We start from the raw sequence: 21983 nt of genomic DNA, 5'->3' as shown, positions 1-21983 counted from the left end.
GAATGACAAGGAATCAGCCTGCCTGTTTCAGCAAAGGAACAGGAATCCTGACCTTTCCGTATCTAAGGTGTCTTTCTCCCCTTGAAGAAAGATTAAGGAGCTACCACACACTTTCCAATTCAAATATGAAAAATGTGATTAAATAAGTAGAATGTGGCCTTCTTGGCAAATTTTCAGTTCAGTAGAGCAGTAGTTCTCACACTTGAGTGAGCATCAGAATTACCTGGAGGGTTTGTTATAAGTTGGATTGCTGTGCCCCACCCCCAGAGTTTCTGATTCAGGAGATACAAGACTGCATTTTAACAAGTTCCCAGGTGATGCTGAAGCAGCTGGTCCAGGTACCACACTGAGAACCACTGCGGTAGAGGATGGTAGTTAGAGGAGGCCAGTTAGAGGCATTAGCCAGACCAGGCAGAGTTCCAGTCCAGACTGCCTTTTCCTAGCTCAGTTACCTTGGGCAAGGAACTTACTCTTCTGACTCTGAGTTTCCTTATTTGTAAAATGAATGCTATAGTAACATATGTCTCATAGGGAGGATTCATTGAGATAATAGTATAAAGCTATTAGCACATGCTTGGCACTTAGTGAAAGAGTTGGTAACATCATTTCATCCATGTCATGGTAGCATCACTGATGTTATTACAGGGTTATATGGAGACTTTAAAACCATTTCAAAAGGCTTCCCCAAGATGTGTACCAAATAATAATGTTGAAGATAAGCAAAGGGAGACCATCTAATATAGATAAGAGCCAGAAACCATGTCCATGAAGCTAGACAAGCACAATAGTGACTTGACATACAGTTGGACTAAATTCAAATGTCACAACAAAGATATGAAATCCTGGAGCAACTGATGTACATTGGTGAGAAATGGTAAAGGTAATCTGGAGGAAAGGTGTTTGGTAAACTGGACCCAAAGAATCATAGGATCTTAGGGATCCTGGCAGTCATAGAGTTCCCAGTTTTCAGCACATGCCTCTGTATTTCCATTAACAATGATTTCACTATTTTTAAGACAACTGGTTTCATTATTTCACAGTTTCAGTTATTGAGAGCTGTTATATTGAGCCACATTTTTATGTAGTATAATGTTTACCTGTTTTTTCCTTGTGCAGCTACATAGAATGATTCGGTACAGCAAAGATGTAGGTGTTTACTATAAGCAACGTACTCTCCTTGCTAGTAATCTACTTTGAAATGATAAAATTATCCAACTTAAAGGAACCTTAGATCAACTAGGTTGACCTCAAATTTTGCTCCTGAGTTGCAGAGAGATTATTTGGTAGCATAAGGTGACTTACCAAGCTGGCAACAGGGTGGGAATCTGCTGCAGCCTAATCCAGTACTTTGCCCATAGCAGCTTCTCAGATGTGTTCTGACAGCTCTGTGTCTCTCATTATTTTCTCCATGTCTTTTAGTGGTCCCTTTTCGGATACGGTTTTTGGGCTCTTCGTTTTCAGTATACTTTTAGGTTCTCCTTAATTTGTCAGGTCTTTTGGCATGTCATTTGGAATGGAACCCAGTACTTTAGGCCAGAGTCTGACCAACACAAGGCAGATGGTTATTTTAATAGAAATTTGGAGAATAACCTTATTTAAAAGGCAAATAAAATAGTGATATGTAGTGGCATTCATACACCATCAACCTTTCTTTTCTTGTTTCTCTGGAGTCAGCACTACCAGGTTTTTTGTTTGCTCTTGGGTAAAGCTTTCTAAAGCGTCATCTTAATTAGAATCTTAATTAGTAGTATCTTTCATTTTCCTTTTTTTTTCTTTTCTCTTGTTAAGACCCATACTAACACAATCTTTCTGAAAGACTGCTTTTTAATAAACTGGTGCTACATTGTTTCACATACTTATTCCCCTCTGATTTCCTGACAAAGACTGCATCTGTGTCCTGTAATACATCATATTTAGGCAGGCAGCAAGCTAGGAGACCCATGAAAAGTTGTTTCACTGTCTTTCTGAGCATTTAACGGCAGCCCACTTTGATCTATGTTCCAGTGCAGCTAAAATTGGTGTTTATAGGGCAGAAATGCTTTTCTTTTCCTTTATAACTGCTTGTCGTTTCAGAGTCAGGGGATTTGAGCCATTATTAGAGAGCACATGGAGGGAGGTGGACTGCAGTCCGAGTTAGCCTCAGACTATATTTTTGCTTTTGAAGATGTTCCTAATTTTGCTGTCCAGATTCTATAATGGCCAGCAGTACTCTTAGTGAGTGATATATTGGTATAATGAAATTAGACCTAGAAATTACTTAGAGACACACCTAAGACAGTGTCATGTCATTGTCCCAGCAATTACTGCTTAACGAGACAAATCAGAGTATTTCATTTCCAAATAGATCCCTTGAGCCATTCTCTCCCTTTGTTTAGCTTACCAAATCACAGGAAGTAGGAGTAAAGAAAAAAATTGTATATGTACGTTGAAACACACATTCAAGTTTTTTAATTTGATAAGAATTGAATAGGTTTTCTTTGCCTGATGATTTGATTCTATAATTTTCTGGACTTTCTTAAGTGGAACAAGCCATTGAAAAGTCTCTCTTTAAAGGGTTCCTATTATATGACCTTATTAGCTAGCAATGCAGGCAAGTGAAAAGTATAAAGTATCCATAAAGCTTATTCTTTGTATAGCACCTTTCCCTCAGGCGTAATTCTATTTTTCTCCTCAACTTTCATGCTTAATTATAATGGTGATGCCCACCTGGAATGAACACTTGTTTGGCTATTCTTGATTGATGATTTGTTGGTCCCTGTCCTACATCATACTTTCTACTTTTTAATTCATTGGCAACATTTGTCATAATTGATCAGTTCCTTCTTGGAACACTTCTTCACGTGGCCCCCAGGAAATCAGTCCTGCTCTCTTGGCCTCCCACCTCACTGTCCGCTCCTTCTCAGTTCACTGTTTTCTCTGAATCTGTCCAGATTCTAATACTGGAATGTGCCAGGCTCAAACCTCAGACTTGATCCTTTCTCAGTCTACAATAACTTACTTGCTGATCCCATCCACTCTCCTAACTTTAATCCCAGGCTGATTGAAGCTTGCACCCTTCCTCCGATGTCCACTCTCACATAGCCAGCTGCCTACGTGACATCACCACTTGGCTGTCTAACCTCAAATTCTTCATTCACTTCCATGTCCCATTACAAATTAATTTCTTCTCAAGTCTTTTGCATCTCAGTAAATGGCAACTCCATTATTCAATCTAATCATTCAGGCAAAAAAGAACTTGGTGTCATCTGTAAATTTTATTTTCTTACATTCTAAATCTAACCCTTTAGCAAATTCTGCAAGCTTTAACTTTAAAATAACCAAAATATGACTACTTCTGAACACTTCATTCCTCCCACCCTGCTCCACAGTACCATTAACTCTCATCTAGATTATTGCAATAACTTTATAACCTGTTTTCCTGCTTTCACTCTTGCCACCTCCCTCCATCTACTCTCTATATAACAGCTATAATGATATAAATAATAATAATAATATAATAATAATAATAATAATATAATAATAATAAATGGTTCACATCACTCCTTTGCTCAGATTATTTGACCTCTCCCCTGTTCGCTGTCCCCTTTCCCATGTCCTGGTGTTTTCCTGCTAGTGGCCTCCTTGCTGCTCCTCAAATATGCCAAACACACGCCTCTCTTAGCACCTTTGTATCTGCCTGGGATGTGCTTGTCCAGGTATCCTCATGACTTCTTTGCTCTCTTCTTTCAGGACCCTGCTTAAAAGTCTTCAGAGACCTTCACTGACCACCCTATGTCAAGTAGCAACCTCTTCCCTCTGTCCCTCCTTAACTTGCTTCGTTCCCCCCCACCACTTAACATTTTTATTGTTTCTACTGAAACAAATAAGGGCAGAGATATTTCTCTCTGTTTGGTTCACTGCTGCATACTGGACATAGATCATTGTCTCACTCATAGCAGATACTCAGTAAGTTTTATAATAAATAAATGCCAACTGAAGTTAAAAATATTTAAGAAGTAAATTTGAAAACAAAGTAAATGTGGTCCTAGCATAAAGTTAAGTGGGTGCATTAATAAAATGAAATAAATCACCTGAAATAGATTTTTACGTATGTAAGATATTAATATATAATAAAGAAATTATCAGCCATTAGTAGGAAAGCAATTTGTTATTTCTAGGGATGAGCAAACTTTTTCCATAAAGAGCAAGATTGTTAATATTTGAGCTTTTCAGGCCACTATCACAACGGTTACAGCAATTATTAAAGAGAAAAGAGCCACAGATAAGATGTAAATGAATGGATATGGTTAGATTTGACCTATTGGTTATAGTTTGCTTACCCTTGGATTATTAAATTAATAATATAAACTCCATTAGGGTAGCAATTTTTATATATTTTGTTCACTGATGGATCACACGTAATAGGACATTCTTGGCATGGAATAGGCTTTCAACAAAATTGTTGATTTGAACTAAATCAAAATGACTTTTGAGGATACTGGCTATTTGGGGTGAAATGAACTCAGCTCCTAATCTAACATCATATAATAACATAAATTGCAATGGATTTTAGAGGTAAATGGTAAAAATGGATAGAATGTAGGTGAATGTTTATCTGTCTTTGGATGAGAAAGTTCTTTTTAAGTATAAAAGCAGTGGATGAAATTAGCTGAGGAAAATAATAGACTTCTCATTATTTGAAAATGTAAAACTTAAGTACATAGAAATAAAAAACATCAAAATAGGAAAAATTGCTATATATTAAAAAAGGCTAATAACCTTTACATAAAGAACACATACACACACACATGCAAACACACACACACACACGAAAAACACTAACAATTTATAATACTAAAATATGCAAAACCCAGGCATTAGTGATTTATAGAGGAGGAAATATAGGTAATCCCCTGAAAATTTAATCAAGTGTTAAGAATTTAAAAAAAATACAATGGAAAATAAAATCCAATTTCCAACGATCAAAGTTGTAATAGTAAAAAGATAAAAAGTAAAAAGATAATATTAAATGTTGGTTCACATACCTTGTTGATAAAAGTGTAGATTTATGCTCTCTTTCTGAAAAGCATTTGGTAGTACATTAAAAAAAGACCTTCATACCTTTTTAATGTGTCAGATAATTTACCTTCCAAGGATTTGTCCTTGGGAAACAGTTAGAAATAATATCAAGGATTTATGGTCAAAGAAGTACAACATACTTTTATAATAATATACAAATAGAAAATAGTTTAAATATTTAATAGTAGAGAAATGGTTCAATAAATTTTGACGTATCTGTCAGATTGATGTTATAGAGACACTGAGATTATTTTTGAGGATTTTTAATAATGTGAGAAGTGCTAGTAATTGAAGGAAGAGTATAAAAATGAGAATACAAAACTGATTACCTAGAATGATTTTAACTATGCAAAATATACAAGTATATGGTAGAGCAGGTTAAAGGAAAAGATTCCATGATGTCAATGATGGTTTTATCTGGATTTTAGGCTTATTGATAATTTTTGTTTTCCATTATGTATTTTTCTATATTGTTTCGGGGTCCTACAATTAATATATATTGATAGTAAGAAAAATATTATCTTTTAAAAAATGAATTTAGAATTCTAAGAAATTCAGTTGAGTGTATGAACAGATGACTCACATTAAAAATATACCATGTTTCCCTGAAAATAAGACCGGGTCTTATATTAAGTTTTGCTCCAAAAGACACATTAGGGCTTATTTTCAGGGGCTGTCTTATTTTTTCATGTACAACAATCTATATTTATTCAAATACAGTCATGTCATCTTCTTCTGGAACGTTGTCATACTATACTAAATGCATCTGTCTTGTCTGGCTGACAATCTTAACTGGGGCTTATTTTCAGGGTAGGTCTTATTTTGGGGGAAACACGGTATATAGAAAGCAAATGTTTGGAAAAATTTTAGCCAACTGTTAAGGATCGCGAATAAAGGAATGCAAATTACAGTGAATATGCAACGTCACCTCAGATACATATAGGAACATTTTACTGTTTTGAGAAATATAAAAATGATCCTTAGGATTTGTATTCTTTGGTCTGTATGATCAAAGGTATTTTACTGGCTCTACAGCTGCCCTGTCGTGTAGGGTAGCAACTTGCCACATTTAAATTTTAATTAGGTAAGATTATATAACATTAGAAAAAATCCAGTTCCTTATCGCACCAGCCACGTTTCAAGTGCTCAGTAAGCACATGTGTGTAGTGTTTACTAACTTGGATCATAGATGTAGAAGATTTTCATCATTGCAGAAAGGCCAGTGCAGAGTGCTACTCTAGTATGTGATAATTTATTTAATCCAATCTGTCATCTTTGGAAGAGTAGTAGTCACTTTTACAGCAGAAGAGAGAAGGGACATCCTGTATGTAAAGGGAGCAATGTCAGACATAATTATGTCCCAAATTTCACGTAGTATTTGTTTTCCAGTAAATGATTTTAAATACCTACTGTATGCAGAGGTGCTCATGTGCAGTGGTGAGCAAGTCAGACTGGTTCTCTTACATTCTACTGGTGGAGACAGTTTTTATTTGCTCTTCTTCCAGAAACTTCCATGGCTGTTTCCTCACTTTCTTCAGTTCTTTGTTAAAATGTTGCTTTATACAGAGACCTTCCCCAAGCAATTTAATTAAAACAGTAATCCTCAACCATATCTACTCCTCCTGCAGCATTTCCTGCACTGCTTGCCCTTCTTTATTTTTCTCTAGAGTCTGTCATTTGCTCTATTTTTACCACTTACTTATATATTTATTAATTTGTCTATTGTGTCTCTCTTGATTAGAATAACGGCTCTAATACCATAGGAACTTTGTTTTTTTTGGTTCACTGATGTAACCTCTAATACAATATTTAGTTTTAATTTAATAATTTATGTCTCTAAGTGATAGTATATAAAATTTGACAAATACATAGTAAAATTCATCTGAAAGTAGAAGATGACAAATATTTCAAAAAATGGATTTTTTTTTTAAAAGACAATGATGGTGGACTTGTTTTTCAAGTTGTAAAACATTACAAATTGAGAATTGCTTCATTCTTACAGAGTTGGATTAAACTATGTTTAAAATAATGATACAAGGAATATTCTAAGGACCTGGGGAGAGATTTAAATAGTGATTAGTGACACACTATACGACACACCTCCAGTAACCTAAGAGTGAGGCAGGAAATCACTATTCAGTAAATGTTTAGAGGACAGTTAAATATCAATATGGGAAAACATTAATCAGAATCTAGAAATCAGGTCATCTACAGCACCAAATTTCAGATAAGTTCAAGAGTTAGATCGGAGTCAAGACGTGTATAGTGATGAAAGAAGGACTTCAATAAAAAATAAAATTAGAACAAAATGTATAGAATATCCTTTTTTTGTGGAAGGGAGATTTTTTTCTTCTTCTTTATATTAAATAAATGGAAGTGATCTAAATAAAAAATAGTGCCTGAATGCTAAGAATTATTTTACATAATCCAATATAATGAAATGAATATGCTATATAAAGAATCAGAATGTGAAAAAATATGTGAAACTTCAACTGAAAAGAGCTTATTATGAAAAATATGTTAAACTGATGCAAAAAATGTGTCAGTCATTATCCAAGTTTTATTTAAAGTGGTTAGAGTGACTTATCTGTACATGACAAAATATAGGCATGAAATGATTACATGAAAAATGCCCTTGTTAGCAATGTCAGAAATGTATAATAAAATAAGTTTTAAGTGTCATCACATTGGCAAAAATAATGATAATTTACAGATAGAGCAGCAGGAAAGAGATGGCACACTCCAAGAGATGTGGAGGCCTAAAGGGGCAAGGGGGACGCCATTGTTACTGGAGTCCAGAGAGAACCTGGAGACACTGCAGACAGGCTCTAATAGGAGCTATACCCAGAGACACAGACATTGCTAAAGCTTCAGTGAGGAGAGGGAGATGGAGATGGAAGCAGAGGCAGAGTAGGTACTTCTTGCTCTTCCACTGTGATCTCCTGCCAGCTGAATCCAACCAGAGCCTGAGAGCAAGAGCTAGTTACTTGGTGGTAATGAGAGAACGTCGTGTGTATCCACAGAGAGGTTGTTGATAGCATAGTGCATTTATTATTTTAGAGGATCAGCTTAGCAAGTAGTATAAAACTGTGTGTATACTCTCATCTGTTGATTCCTTGTTTGGTGAAATATACCCCAAAATCTGAATCTGAAAGTAAAAATAATAATTTTTCCCAATTCTTTATGATAGGAAAAAACAAGTAATCACACAAAAGATTAGCAAGAAGGAAATAACTAAGAAAATAAGAAAATGATTTGTATTGTACTTTTGATTATGTGTACCGCCATTCATTCCCAAAGTAGATGAAAGCATGATTGTGGATTAGAATGATGGAGTAAATATAGCCCTTTAAAATAAGTATTTAGATAATGAGAGTACATGGGCATATTTTATAGAAAATAATGATATGTGAATACTATGTGCATGCAGATTGAAACTTTAAAAATATATGTATTATACATGAAAAGTTAATTTAATATGATGTAATTTTATTTGAGCTCTTTCCATCTTTATTGACAAGAGGTGGTAAACATAAATAAATGACAAGAGAAAGAAATATTGTTATTTATTAGGTTCTTTTTTCTTGAAAAATTTTTAAAGATTTTTAGTAAGAAAAATGGCTTTCTACATCTCTTGCCTAGCCACACTATTACAATGTAGGATACAAGGTTCCAGAAGTGAAAATGTTATTTATATGAGCAGAAATTATTTGAATTTCTTGTCCAAATGAATGAGAAATAGATTCCATAGAGTTTTGTAAACCTAGCCTTTTTTTCTTTAAAAAATTTTTTTATATTTTATTTAATTTATATTTATAATGATAACATATTCAAATTACATACACTTTGAAAATAATCACACTTTATATTCACACTTTATATTGTGATGAAGATATATTAAAATTGTGTGCACTTTAAAATTAATTACAAAACATAAATCAAGAAAAAAAATCTTGATTATAGTTATATAATTAGTGGTTGTGCTGACACGAAGACAAAAATAAATATGATGTAATAAATATATAATAATTTACAAATGTTGTGTCTTTATTTTATTACCCAAAACGTTGCCAACTCATCAACAGAATATCCATATTTGTACAACAATTAAATTCATTTGTCTGACGTTTTAGCTACTTTCTTTAAAAAAAAAAAAAAAATTTTTTTAAACCTAGACTTTTCATTACCCAGGATTTTGAGGGAAGCCTTTATTTAGAAAGAGATTACTTTTATTAATCCACTGACTAAAACAAATCCAGTGTGTTCTTTAGCAAATGTGTGTTTGCAGGTAATGCAGTGTGATACTATAATAGCTCTGAGAGCCCAATACAATTGTGTGAAGTGTCACTGGATGAGAAAGAAGGTTATTTGGGCTGGTTATGGTAGAATTGGTCTGCTACCTATTCCACTTTAATATATTTTTATCCTACAGATCAGAAAATTTTGCTGTAAAGCCAGTGCTGGAAAGATACTAAATGAAATAAATCCCACTTCATATCCATCAGGGAAAAATCAATTTTATATTAGTTCTGGGGCCACATTAAATTTTAGTCTTTGGTTAGATGTTTCACAAATACAGCCTAACCCAAAGTTAACCTACAATGAAAAAGCGTCCTTTCTTATTCTTCCATTAAAAAAAAAATTGTTTAATTGATTCGGTCATTTCACAACATTTATTAAATGTCTTGTATATTCCAGGCACTATGTTATATGCTGGAACAAGAACTAAAACATTATATAATATGACATAATTTATTTCCTTTAATTGCACTGTGTCCTACAATAACTCTGTGAGATTAGTTCTAATACAATCCTGTCAGGTAGGTGTCATTTAATAGATAAGGAAAAAGTGAACTGTGTTGCTGGGAAGTAATGTGGAAGCAAAACAAACCCTCTGCTCTTTCTTCTACCTCCTTTCAGCAAATACTGTTATTTTCAAAAGCAAAAAATAGGGACACACAGTTTGAGAAGGCCATTTTTCTCTTTTTTGAATTTATTTGTGTGAAAGGTTTTAAAGCAATATCACATTACATTATGTTTACTTATTCTTTTGGTTAATCACCTTATCGAAAAGAGAATATTTACATAAAAATTCAGATTGTCTAAGAACATATGGCCACCATATTTACCCACCATAACTTTGCGAATATTTAAACCTTCTTACTCTGCCCCAGGTTGTCTTATACCAAATGCTCTTCTCTTCCCACTTTCTTCTTTTTATCTCCATGTTTCTTGTCTTTTCATCACCCATCTTTTTTCATTTGTTTTTAATCATGTGTCTTAGCTTTTGCAATTTGTCTACCCAGACATACTTGGAAATTTACTGTTTGTTTAGCAAAATTACCAATTTCTGCTTCATTTAACCACATGTAAAGATCGGAGTCTGTGTTCTTTTCTGATTTATCCTCAGCTCTGGTATTGTCTCTCCTTGATTTGCTTACTCTGAGAAGACAGTCCACAAACACGTACTTCCATGCTTCCCAGATAAACCTGTGGATGAGAAAGTCAAGATTACTGGAAAGGATTTTATCCTCTTTTGGCTTTCTGTTTTCCTTTCCAGATATTTTCTGTATTCGCATACTCCAATTTGGGCTTGGTATTGTAAGTGAAAATGCGTAGCAATATAAACCTCCATTAAGCACGTTCACCACTTTCTTATAATTACTGTTTTCTCTTTGACTTCCTCACATTGAGTGGAAAGGTGTTTTCCAGCAAAGCCTTGCTTGGGGACCGAGGAAGAAGGCTATGTCCAAGAGTAGGGAGATGCAGATCATGAAGAAGGGACGGGATCTTTGAAGGAATTCTGGTCCAAGGATGAAAGGACAACCAAACTTGAAAGAGAAGCTACTGCAGAATGATAAAATGTTAATGGATTTTAGGCAGAAGTGTTTCTATTCAAAGCAACTTTAAAAAGCAGAAGAAATGTTATAAACAATCATTTCAGGATAATTTTTAGAAGGTTCCAGTACTGAGTTATAGTTCACAGATGTGATGGAACATACTGAGTTGTTTTATTTTTCCCTTCAGGTTTGCAACACAACCACAGACAGGAAACACGCAGACACCTTCCTGGAGAAGTGCGTTACTGAGTCAATAATGAACATTGTGAGCGGCTTCTTTAATTCTCCGTTTTCAGACAACAGTACCAGCCTCCAGGTAATTTAAACAAACAAATGCAGAAGCATTCTGCCACACAAACTTTATTTACCTTGTTGGAGTAGGAAAAACTTTAATCTGGTCAGGAAGTCATTTCCTGTACTTCTGAAGGTGATTCTTCTCTCATATTATTTACTGTTATGCCCCTTTGTGATTTTACCAAACTTTATTTTAAATAAACAGGCCTCATCTTCAAGTTGAATTATCCTTGCTCACCCTTTCAACGTAATAAGAACTTTTGTATTGTATATTGACTGTTTACCAAGTGTTGAACTAAATGACACGGTTCTTTAAATGAATAGGCATTTTGACTCAATAATTCCACTTTAATAATTTATCTTGAGAGAATCAGCAGGGTTTTATATACCAACATTTTCATTCGAGTAGTTATAATACTTCAAAATTGACATCAACTACAGATAGGGGCATAGCTAAATAAATTATAGCATATCTGTTGGATGGCTTATTAAAAACCATGATTTAAAACAAATATTGATGACTAGGAAAATGATCATGAAGTAATTGTACGTGAAAAAGACCACAGAATTGCATTGTAGTACCATCCAAATTTTTGTATGTATAAAGAAATATGCATATAAACATAGAAACACTCAGTAAAGTATCCTTAAAATTTTAATACTGAATATCTCTACATAATAGGATTATTGGTGATTTTCATTTCTATGTTTTCCAAATATTTTATAGTGATTGTTTATTGCTCTTATAAATATGTCATTTCAATTAAGCTTTCTGTAAGAAAAAACGTTTAAACTATTAGAACCAGATGAAATCATTTTTGTAGGTCAAAACTGTCTCCTTTACATGCCCATCATATGAAACCAAAACATACAATCAAGCAAACAAACCCAGAACACCTGCTCTATTTATACTTGGAAATAAACCAGAGACTATTAAAAAAATACTTAAATTCATGTCATTAGCTTCAAGAAATACCATATTTTTCTGATTAAGAACATAGCTAAAATACAAATAATTTTCTATAGTGTCTGGCACGTACCCTTCATGAAGTGATATGTAATAAATATTTTTTGAGTGATTATGCATTAAATAGCACTGAAACTCCAAAGACTGTATTGTGTTTTATTTTGATGAGCCTTTTTGATAATGCATAGATACTGCATCAGGAGTTAGTGGCCTGTTTGCCTTCCTTCTTTCTCTTTTTAGACACATCAGCCAGTTTTTATTCAGCTGCTACAGTCTGCCTTCAGAATTTACAATTGCACCTGGCCAAACCCAGCACAGAAATCCTCAGTGGAGTCCTGTATCAGAACTTTGGCTGAAGTGGGTGAGTCAGAATGTCGGATTTTACTTATTTTACATTTTGTTAAAGAAATTGGCTTTTGGCTAATAAGCAATACAAGCAGATTTTCCGTTTATACTTTAATAAGAAAACATGTATGGTTTCTGCAAAGCTGAAGAGCAGTGATCAGCAAACAATGCTGAATGTTGTACACTTTTGGGGAGGGGAATATAATTATTATATTTCTTTTTTAAAAAAATAAAGTTTATAGTTTGCTTGTTCTACTTCTAAACTTCAATATTGCGTATGGCACTTCATACTAACTCAATGAGATTTTATCGAAACGAGTTTAGTTTAATTATCTCACATTTTATTCTGGGATTGTCTTGTTTTATTAAGTAACATGACTCATTAATACCTTTCTACGGTACTAGGACTTTTTGAGGGTTTTAGTTTTCCAGTTTTGTTTGAAATTCATCAGTATTTATTGAGGATCTATTGCACATAGAAGGCTTCAGAAATTACAAATGGCAACGGTTAGTAGATTCTCATGGATTTCTGAAAGAATTTCTCATGGATTTCTGTCTCTCTCTCTCTCTCTCTCTCTCTCTCTCTCTCTCTCTCTCTCTCTCTCTCTAAATTAATTAGGCCCATCCTACAGATGACAGAGGGGAGGAGGGAAAAGAAATACAGACTTGGCTGGACTTAAAAATCAGAGGAGCTTGACCATTCTCTCGTCTAATGGTGGTTCTGTAGGGATTGGGAAGGGGTGCTTACAGAGTGTGTCATCACTGTTGACATTTATTGAGCACTTACTATGTGCAATGCTAAGCAGTTTACATCCACTATCTCATTTAATCCTTAGATAGGTTCATTGATTATATAATTTTACAGTTATGGAAACTGAATTATCTAGATTCGGTGACTTGGCCAGGGTTATAGTATGTGCTCAGTAAATATTTGATAAATGAATAAATGATTTAACTACTGACTATTTAAATTTTTTCGGTCTTTCCCCCCATTTCTGCAGTTTTACTTAAGTGCTTTCACATTGACAAAATTTAATGACTGCTCAATTTTAATATGAATAAATTAAAAAGCAGGATCAGTGGAACATTATTAGAACTGAGAGGCTAATAGAGTTTATCTAGGTGATTTATTGTAAATAAGTATTAAACTTGGTAGATTTTTTTTGTATATCAAAAAGAAACAGAGAATACTGTGCAAAAGATATCATTCACAATAGCAATAAAATATGAAATACTTAAGGGAAAATTTAACAGTAAACAGAGAAGATATTATAATACTATTTTGAGGGATATGAAAGATTTTAATAAATGGAGAGATACATTCTTGAAAAATTCAATTTGTAAGATTGCTGGACATCATTGGAGGCAAAAATGACAAAACTGAAACTGTCCTACTTCAGGCATATCAGGAGAAGGCGGGGTTCTTTGGAAAAGACAATAATGCTGGGGAAAACAGAAGGCAACAGGAACAGAGGAAAATCAAATATGAGAGATTGGCGTCATAAAAGAAGCCATAGACATGAGCTGGTAGGAGCTGAGCAGGGCTGATGAGGACAGGACATTGAGGACAACACCCATTCATAGGGTCACCATCGGAGCCAACTCAATGGCCCATAACACACGAGAATGCTGGTTTCTTTAAATAAACTGCTAACTTGAAGGCTTCCACAGCCAGGACCCCTCCTTCCGCACACCCTCCTCTCCTCACAGCTCACTTGGGCTTAGGCATCCCATGCAGGACCACACTCCGCAAGGATGTGTTTTCTGGCAGTTTGGCTTCTGACACCCTCTCATGGACCCCAGTCTAAGTCAGGCGGCTTGCTGCCCTGAGGGGCATCCTCTCCGCCTAGCTCAGCCTCTGGCTCTCTGTGCTGGATACTTGGTCCCATGAATATCCTTGATCCCATGAATATCCTCGTCACCTTTGACACTCCTGCCAGGCTGTCCTCCAGCATAGATACCCTCCTCACCCCACTCAAGTTCTGACTCCACCCCAGACAGCCTCCTCCGCAGGCACTGCCACTTGTTTTGGGTTCAGACACTCTGACCACCTCGGCTCTCAGTGCATTGATTGCAGGACACGAACACTTAACTTTGTGCTCCTGCTTCAGGTTTCAGGATTGAATGGTTCAGAAAGGGATGGGAAGAACTAAAGGAAGAGGCCACAATGTGTATTGTGTCAAAAATGAAAGAACACAGACAGAAGAGAAGCTAGTTTTTATTTTAAAAAAGTACATATAGCAAAATGTCCAGGAAGATATAAATAAAATATTAACATGGGTTATCTTTGAGTGAGGGAATTACAGATGAATCTAGTGCTATTGTTCATGCTCTTGACGAACTTCTGAGCTTTTCATCGTATACTTTTCAAGTTATACAACAGTCCTAAAAGCATTTTTATTTTTTTTTATTTTTTGGACCAAACTAGCTGGGAAACAGACTAACTATTAAAAGACAAAATCCAAAGGAAAAGCAAAGAAAATATAATGTTATATTTTTTACGTAGGAATACACTATCTCAGCCGCCAAGTATATTTCTGTATTTTAAGGCAGTCTCCCCCCTTCCATCCTTTCCTTGCTCCTTTCTCCCTCCTTCCGTTTTCCCTGCTCTTCTTCCTCCCTCAGTATTTAGCAAATGCAATGGGGGCAAACACAAGTTGGCCCTACAACAGAGCATAGAGGGCCTGCTGTTCACAACTCTTTAAAATCGAGACACAAAGAACTTTGAGGCGCAAGTGAGATTCCATGTTGTGCTTTGCCTCTGAGTTCCCCGTTCAGTGGAGTTTCTCGTGTAGTCAGGTCACTTCCTGCATAGCCGGATAGCGGAGATTTAGGGGTTTAAAACAGTCCCTGAAACTGTACTTGTCTAAAGACTTATTTCTCAGCTATAAGATTTCATTTTCTACCATTTTCCTCTACTGGCTAAAACCTTATGATTTAGCCAAAAATTTTAGTTACTTTTTGTACGCTCTAAAGACGTGTGTGATAGGAAGTCTAAAAAAAGTAAATATGTATCTCTAAATCTATAATCAAGATAGGTTTGGAAGAGTGATATTTTAGTATAAAATCTCAGTTTGATATTTGGGAGAAGGTGTATTTTCTTCTCCTTTTTCGTTTGTGCTTTCCACCTGAATAGTTGCAAAGCTCTGGAAATTCTATTCCTACCGGCACTACTCCTCTGCATTTGTACCTCTTCTTCCTTCCCTTCCACAAAGGCCTTGTTTAACCCCTCATTACTTCCTTCTTGGACCACTGTAGGAATTCAGTGTTTTCTCCTCTCTTTCCTCACTTAAGTAAATCTGCTACTAGAGTAATCTTCTTGAAGTGAAATTCTATCTCATGGTTTAGAAACATCAACAACCACGTCCCCGGCTGTGTCCCTTTGTCTAACAAACTGTGGATGGATTCCTCATTGCGACATTCATGGCCTCCACAACACAACCCTGCCTTCCCTTTGTGACCTCATTGCTCCCTGGTTCTCACTCCCCCACCCCCCCCCAGATGAAAGCAAACTGAACTATTATGCTCCATGCATTGCTCACGCTATGAACTCTTCCTCCAGTTTCCACCATGGCCACCTCTCAGCATCTTTGCCATTACTCAAATATTTTTATTTTTTGTTCAACAAAATTCCACCATAAGAGCCATTCTTGATGCCAATCCAGACCTGAACTTGTCCCCATTTGACCACTGATGCTTTTTTTATAGTCTTCATTTTATTCTGGCTTAAATTACGATAAGTTCTCATCTTATCTCTCCTATTAGATTTTGAGGGACAAGGACTTAGGAAGTGCCTGTCAAGAAGACATTAATGGAAAGCTACTGTCTAGGATGAAGACGGTAAAAAGCAAACTCTGTGAGAGTTAGACCTCATCTTTTTTGTTTATTGAATACTGTTCATGGAAAAACATACAACCAAAATGAAAGGCATTCAGAAGTGAACATCCTTGGTAGTGAAGGGATTTAAACCCACCTTACTTGAGTAGTAATTAAAAGTGTTTGAAATATTTAGACAAAGAAATTAAATCGAAGGGGAACATAATAACTATCTTCCAACACTTGGAGGTAAATGGACTTCTTTTACAGCTTCCTAGGGATAGGGTTTTCACTAACATATGACAGCTGCAAGAGGCAGATTTTTGTCCCACTGTAAAGAATACCTATTTTACAATTAATACTCTTTTAAAACCTTAGGGGTTAAATTTGATTCTTTTGCTCACTTCCATTAAATACAATTGCAGATTCTATTAGTTCCACTTGCAAAACACATTATTTTTTTCATTCTCTCATGTGACACCCTTGTCCAAATCCACCATCATCTGACATGGAATACAGAAGTCTTTTTACTGAACACCCTACCTCCATTCCTGTCCTGCTACACAACCCATTCCCTCTGTAGTAGTTAGAGTGATCTTAAAATGTAAATCACGTCATACCACTCACCTATTTCAACCTCTTCATTGCACTTAAAATTCATATTCCTTCCAATGGCTTAGAATGCCCTTCATCCTCTGAGCTTCAGATACTGCTCCTCGTTTCTCTCCCACCCCCCAACTCTATTCTGTCTATACTGGCTTTCTTTCTGTCTCTCATCTACACCAGGATTATTTTTTTTTAATCTTAGGGGATTTGCATGTGCTCTTCCCTCTATTTGAATCCTCTTCCCCCAGATTATCACATGCTCAAAAGTTAAGTGCTCAGTGAAGTGTTCCAGAATGTCCCATATAGATTCCCTGCTTCTTCCCACCCCTTATCAGATTTCACTATTTTATTTTCCTCTTAGAATTTATCACTATTTGAAAGCACCTTGTTGGCTTGTTTACTTATTTTTGCTTCTTTGTTGTCTGCTTCTCCCATGAGAATGTGAGAAGCAGGGCCTTTGCTTTATTCACTGCTAGGACCTGAAAGTGCCTGGTGCTGATTAAGCAATTTAATGTGTTTGTTGACTGATAATAATCCATGCACTAGATATTTTACAGATAGTGAGATTTAGACTTAAAAAGGGTAAATAAGTTGCCCGATTAGTAAGTAGCTGATTTGGGTTTGGAATCCAAGTTTCCCTTGAGTATGGAGTTTATGCTGTACTGTGTTACCCCAGAAATGCTATCTTAGGAATCCCTAACATATAAACTAGAACTATGGCAATTTGGCTTGCCACATAGGGATCTGTCTAAAGTTTTATAATTCAGGTGCAAAATCATTTTTGTGTTTCAGCAACTCTTTAAGAATACAGAGAGGCACTAAAATTTAACACAATTCAAATGTGTAAGAATTTGTAATATCAAAGAAAACGAAGAGTATACATATTTAAGAAACATATAACAGAGAGAATACCTTGTTATTAAGCAAATTTTCAGTGCATTTACAAATTGGTAAACACATTCCTGTAAATGCAAATATCTATTATAGTGACACTTACACAACACTTTACAATTTCTAAAGTGCTCTCAAGTATATTAGCTTACCTCATGTGTCATCAAAAATGCTTCATTGTTTTCCTTATTTGTACATTGGGTACAAAAGCTAGTAAAAATCAGGAAAAGCACTTACTAAGTCAGCATTTCCCCTGCATTTATCAGTGCATGGTGCAGTGAACCCTGTGATGTGGACAGAATTGTTAGCCCCATTTTACAGATCGGGACGTCAGGTTAGTGAGCTTAGGCAACTTGCCCAACATCACACAGCAGGGTGGGGACAGAGCCAGGATCTAAACCCCTTTTAGACGGACGTGCTAGCAGATATTTGTGATGCTTACTATCACAAATCAGTTCAAACATTACCTGTTTTATACCTTGAGGATACAAAATATGGATCAATATTAATGCCCACGGTCAGTTATTGTTCCTCAGTTTGCTCTTCATATAAAATTACGTATTAGAAGTATTTCAAGGAAAAGCATCCAAAAATGACTTCCATATTATTTTACTTAAAAAAGAATTTTGTCCCATGTGTTTCATAATCTTCAAATGATTTGGGGTGGTGGTATTAATTTTGGGTACTTTTTGGCAACATAATCTTTTTCCCAAATGGAAATTCTGTAAAATATCTTTTACAAATGGTTTGAATAATCAACATTAATTTTCAAGCCAATTGTTCTCTCTAAATTTGACCATGTATAAAATATTAACCCTTTGAGAAGAGAAATTCAGTCTCTGTTAAAACAAACACATTTATTTTAATCTCTCTAGGATGTTACCATTTCTTTCCCCTAATTTTTCATTTGAATTTTTATTTTATTTTGTTTTTGTTTTTGTTTTGTTTTGTTTTGTTTCTGGCATGCAGAAATTTATTTTCTTTTAGGCTTGTTAGATTCTCTTTTATCTTCAGAATGGCCTTGATCAGTTTGAGATGTTTTTGTAATTCCCATTGAGAATTTTCATGGTTTTAATTTTTCTGTCTGTTTGTGTTTTTGATGAGGCTGTTTATAATTTTGAGTTATCTGGAATGTATTTAGTAGTAAGGTATAGGATATATAATCAACTTTATCTTTTCCAGATGACTCGTCAGGTGTGCCAATACTAGTTCTTGCATAACTCATAAAATTATATTCTTTATTCAATTTTGGGGATTAATTGAGTATAGTTTGAATGCCAAACAGGAAAGATGCATTTCGTATCTTTAATGTTCTTCATGTTTAAAAACACTAGTGTTTTAGTACAGATTTATCCTGGGTATTTTGACGTGATACCAAAAAGGTGCCTCTCTCTGCCTACCCATTACACCTTCCTTGTGCACCAGCTGCTCTTGTGGGCCTATACAGTGGGGCCTGACAATCGAGTGTTTTAATTAATGCTTATACTTTCTGTTGCCTTTTCCCTCTATCTGTCAGTTTATCTATCTAAGCTTTCTTTCTTTCTTTTTTTTTTTTTTTTCCCAGAGAACCTATCACTGCAGTATATGTGTTCTCGGAGATTTTGGTCTGGCAGATATCATCAGTAGTTTTGTCTCATTAAAAATTTTCACATAATCTGCAGTCTTTAATGAGTAATAATTAGAAATAGATTTTGATTGCATCTTAAATTGACTGCAAAGACTTGTCATATCCAGAGAATTTTCAGGATTTATAAGCCTAATTAGTTGGTTAGCCTAATGATCAAAATACCTGTGAATAAAGATAGCTCATTTTAGAGAACTATCTATCTCTAGGCAGAACACTACAAAAGATAAATGCATTAATAACCACCTATCCTCTCTCCTATTCGTTTTTAAAGGACATCATATACTTATTCGCTGACAAAATATCCTTAGCAAAGTAGTATCTCAATTGTACTCTGAGGAGAGAAATAGAAACATTTCTTTTTAAAATATTTTAAACTTTAGTGTGACCACTAAAGCACATAAGAGTTAATGCTACATTCCAGAAGAAAACCGGTTTTAGTAAATTCATTAGTTCTTTTTATTGAGAGGGAGAGGGGACAGGGAATAGCCATTTTGTCACAAGAATACATCCTAGTTTACATTTCAATATACTATTTATACCAGGATTTTTGTAGCTTAATAAAAGTAAGCTAAGTTTGGATCATATTTTTAGTTGCATTTGAAAAATATTGTTCTAGTTATTAATATTCTTGTAAGTGAGATCATGAATTAATTCTTTTCCTAGTCATTTTTTCTGTCTTAATTTTCAAACAATATATGGAAAGCCAAATTTGCGTTTTCAATTTTGCTTTCAAATTAATATTTATAATATTTTGACAGTGCAGGGAATCTATTTCAGGTCACATCTTTAAAGGTGTTAATATTTTTACAATTGCTTGAAAAATGTTTATCATTATCTACGCAGCTGATTTACTTTAACTCAAATTCTTGTTTCCCCCAAGTGAATAGTTAATTTCCTTTTATTGCCTAGAAATTGTGATTTAGCCCTTGTGATTTATCTTTGGGCAAAAGAAAGTAGAATATTTTACTCAGTTTATATTGTCCAATTTGTGCTAAGACAGGGGACTAGAAAATACCAATTAAAGTGGTACAGTTTTGGAAAAAGCAATGACAAAAAAATCCTTTGCAACGCATTTTGGAACATTAGAGTCTGATTTGTCCTCAGCCTGGTTTGTCCATGGTGGTGGCCATAGTGGAATAGCAGCAGCAGCTCACAGGAGCATCTGGGGCGGGGTGAGGTTTTCCTGACCTCACTAACGGGGTGGGGCTGCCCTGCTAAGAATAACAGAGGTGCTGCCATTGGGCAGCATTCCCACTTGGTGTCATTGGAAAATATTCACGGAGCACTTCTTTGTGTAAGCCTTAGTCATAGCAACAACACTTAATTAATGGTCAGTTTTATCTAATGTACCTGATTCCTAAAGGGGTGATAAATCCCAACCCTCCACAGCCCCCCATTTGTTTAAACTTTAGTGGGAACTTGGTTGTAATATGTTTTGAGCTATATTAAGGTTTATAATTTCTGTTATTTTTGTTGCTTAGAAAATAACATATAAGCAGTAATATCTTCTGTTGGACTTGTAAATGTTTAGAGCAAGCCCAGTTTATGTGTGATGCAGCCAGAAAAGGATGCAAGTCTTGCCAGGATTTGATCATGGTGCAGGATTAAGTATTTAGAAAAATATGTGCAGCTTGGCAGTATCGAGGCTGTCTGTCCTTCAGATGGGACAGGAGGCTGTTGCTCTGTTGTGAGTGATGGACATAAATAGAGACATCGTATTTCTTTGGAAAGGGAAATTTATAATGAATATTAGGAAAACGTTCACTAGGGAAATCTAGGCAGTGGTGGTGCAATTGATTGTTTAGGGTTGCCTTAGAGCTGTTATTATTCCCTTAAAACTTTAGCTTGAACTCTTGTTTAAAATGGTAACTTTTTGTGTCACTAGCTAAAATTGTTCATTTTCAAAGAAGTTTTTTAAGTATCTTTCAGCATCAGAGAATTTTCAGCAGTAGAAATAATGCTCTCTACTATTGTATTTCTTTTTTAAATTTTATTGGGGAATACTGGGGAACTGTGTGTTTCTGCAGGGCCCATGAGCTCCTAGTCGTTGTCCTTCAATCTAGTTGTGGAGGGCGCAGCTCAGCTCCAAGTCCAGTCGCCAGTTTTCAATCTTAGTTGCAGGGGGCGCAGCCCACCATGCAACCTTGTTGAGAGCTTGCTCTAACCAACTGAACCATCCGGACGCCCTGCCCTCTACTATTGTTGCTTTCCTTTCATTATATGAAGCAAGCGGAGTCATTCATTCTCTCTCTCTCTCTCTCTCTCTCTCTCTCTCTCTCTCTCTCTCTCTCTCTCTCTCTCTCTCTCTCTCTCTCTCTCTCTCTCTCTCTCTCCCCGTCTCCCTCCCTCCCTCCTCTCCATCTCTTTCCCTCCCTTCCTATTTTCACTCATTTAAAAAAGTCTTCCAAGGACTATGATTATAACTTTGAGTATATCCTTAAATCTTTATCTCTTGATTTACCAGCTCTAAATAATGTCTATGTGCTCCACACTATGAAAAATAAAGAAATGAATGTATTACCTTCATTTCTACCTTTTC

At 35.3% G+C, this 21983-nt stretch overlaps 1 protein-coding gene across 1 annotated transcript in view; it reads left to right on the top strand.

Annotated features, from left to right (window-relative positions):
* ITPR2 (inositol 1,4,5-trisphosphate receptor type 2) overlaps nt 1–21983 on the top strand; it is a 432120-nt gene that overhangs the window by 203117 nt on the left and 207020 nt on the right. The window contains exons 33-34 of the mRNA XM_019737570.3: nt 11086–11214; nt 12400–12520. Coding sequence (XP_019593129.2) covers nt 11086–11214; nt 12400–12520 — 250 coding nt within the window. The remainder of the gene's footprint in view (nt 1–11085; nt 11215–12399; nt 12521–21983) is intronic.

Source organism: Rhinolophus sinicus, chromosome 1, assembly GCF_057876585.1.
Source record: "Rhinolophus sinicus isolate RSI-liver-muscle chromosome 1, RSI-T2T, whole genome shotgun sequence".
Taxonomy (NCBI): domain Eukaryota; kingdom Metazoa; phylum Chordata; class Mammalia; order Chiroptera; family Rhinolophidae; genus Rhinolophus; species Rhinolophus sinicus.
This window is presented reverse-complemented; position numbering and strand designations above follow the sequence as displayed.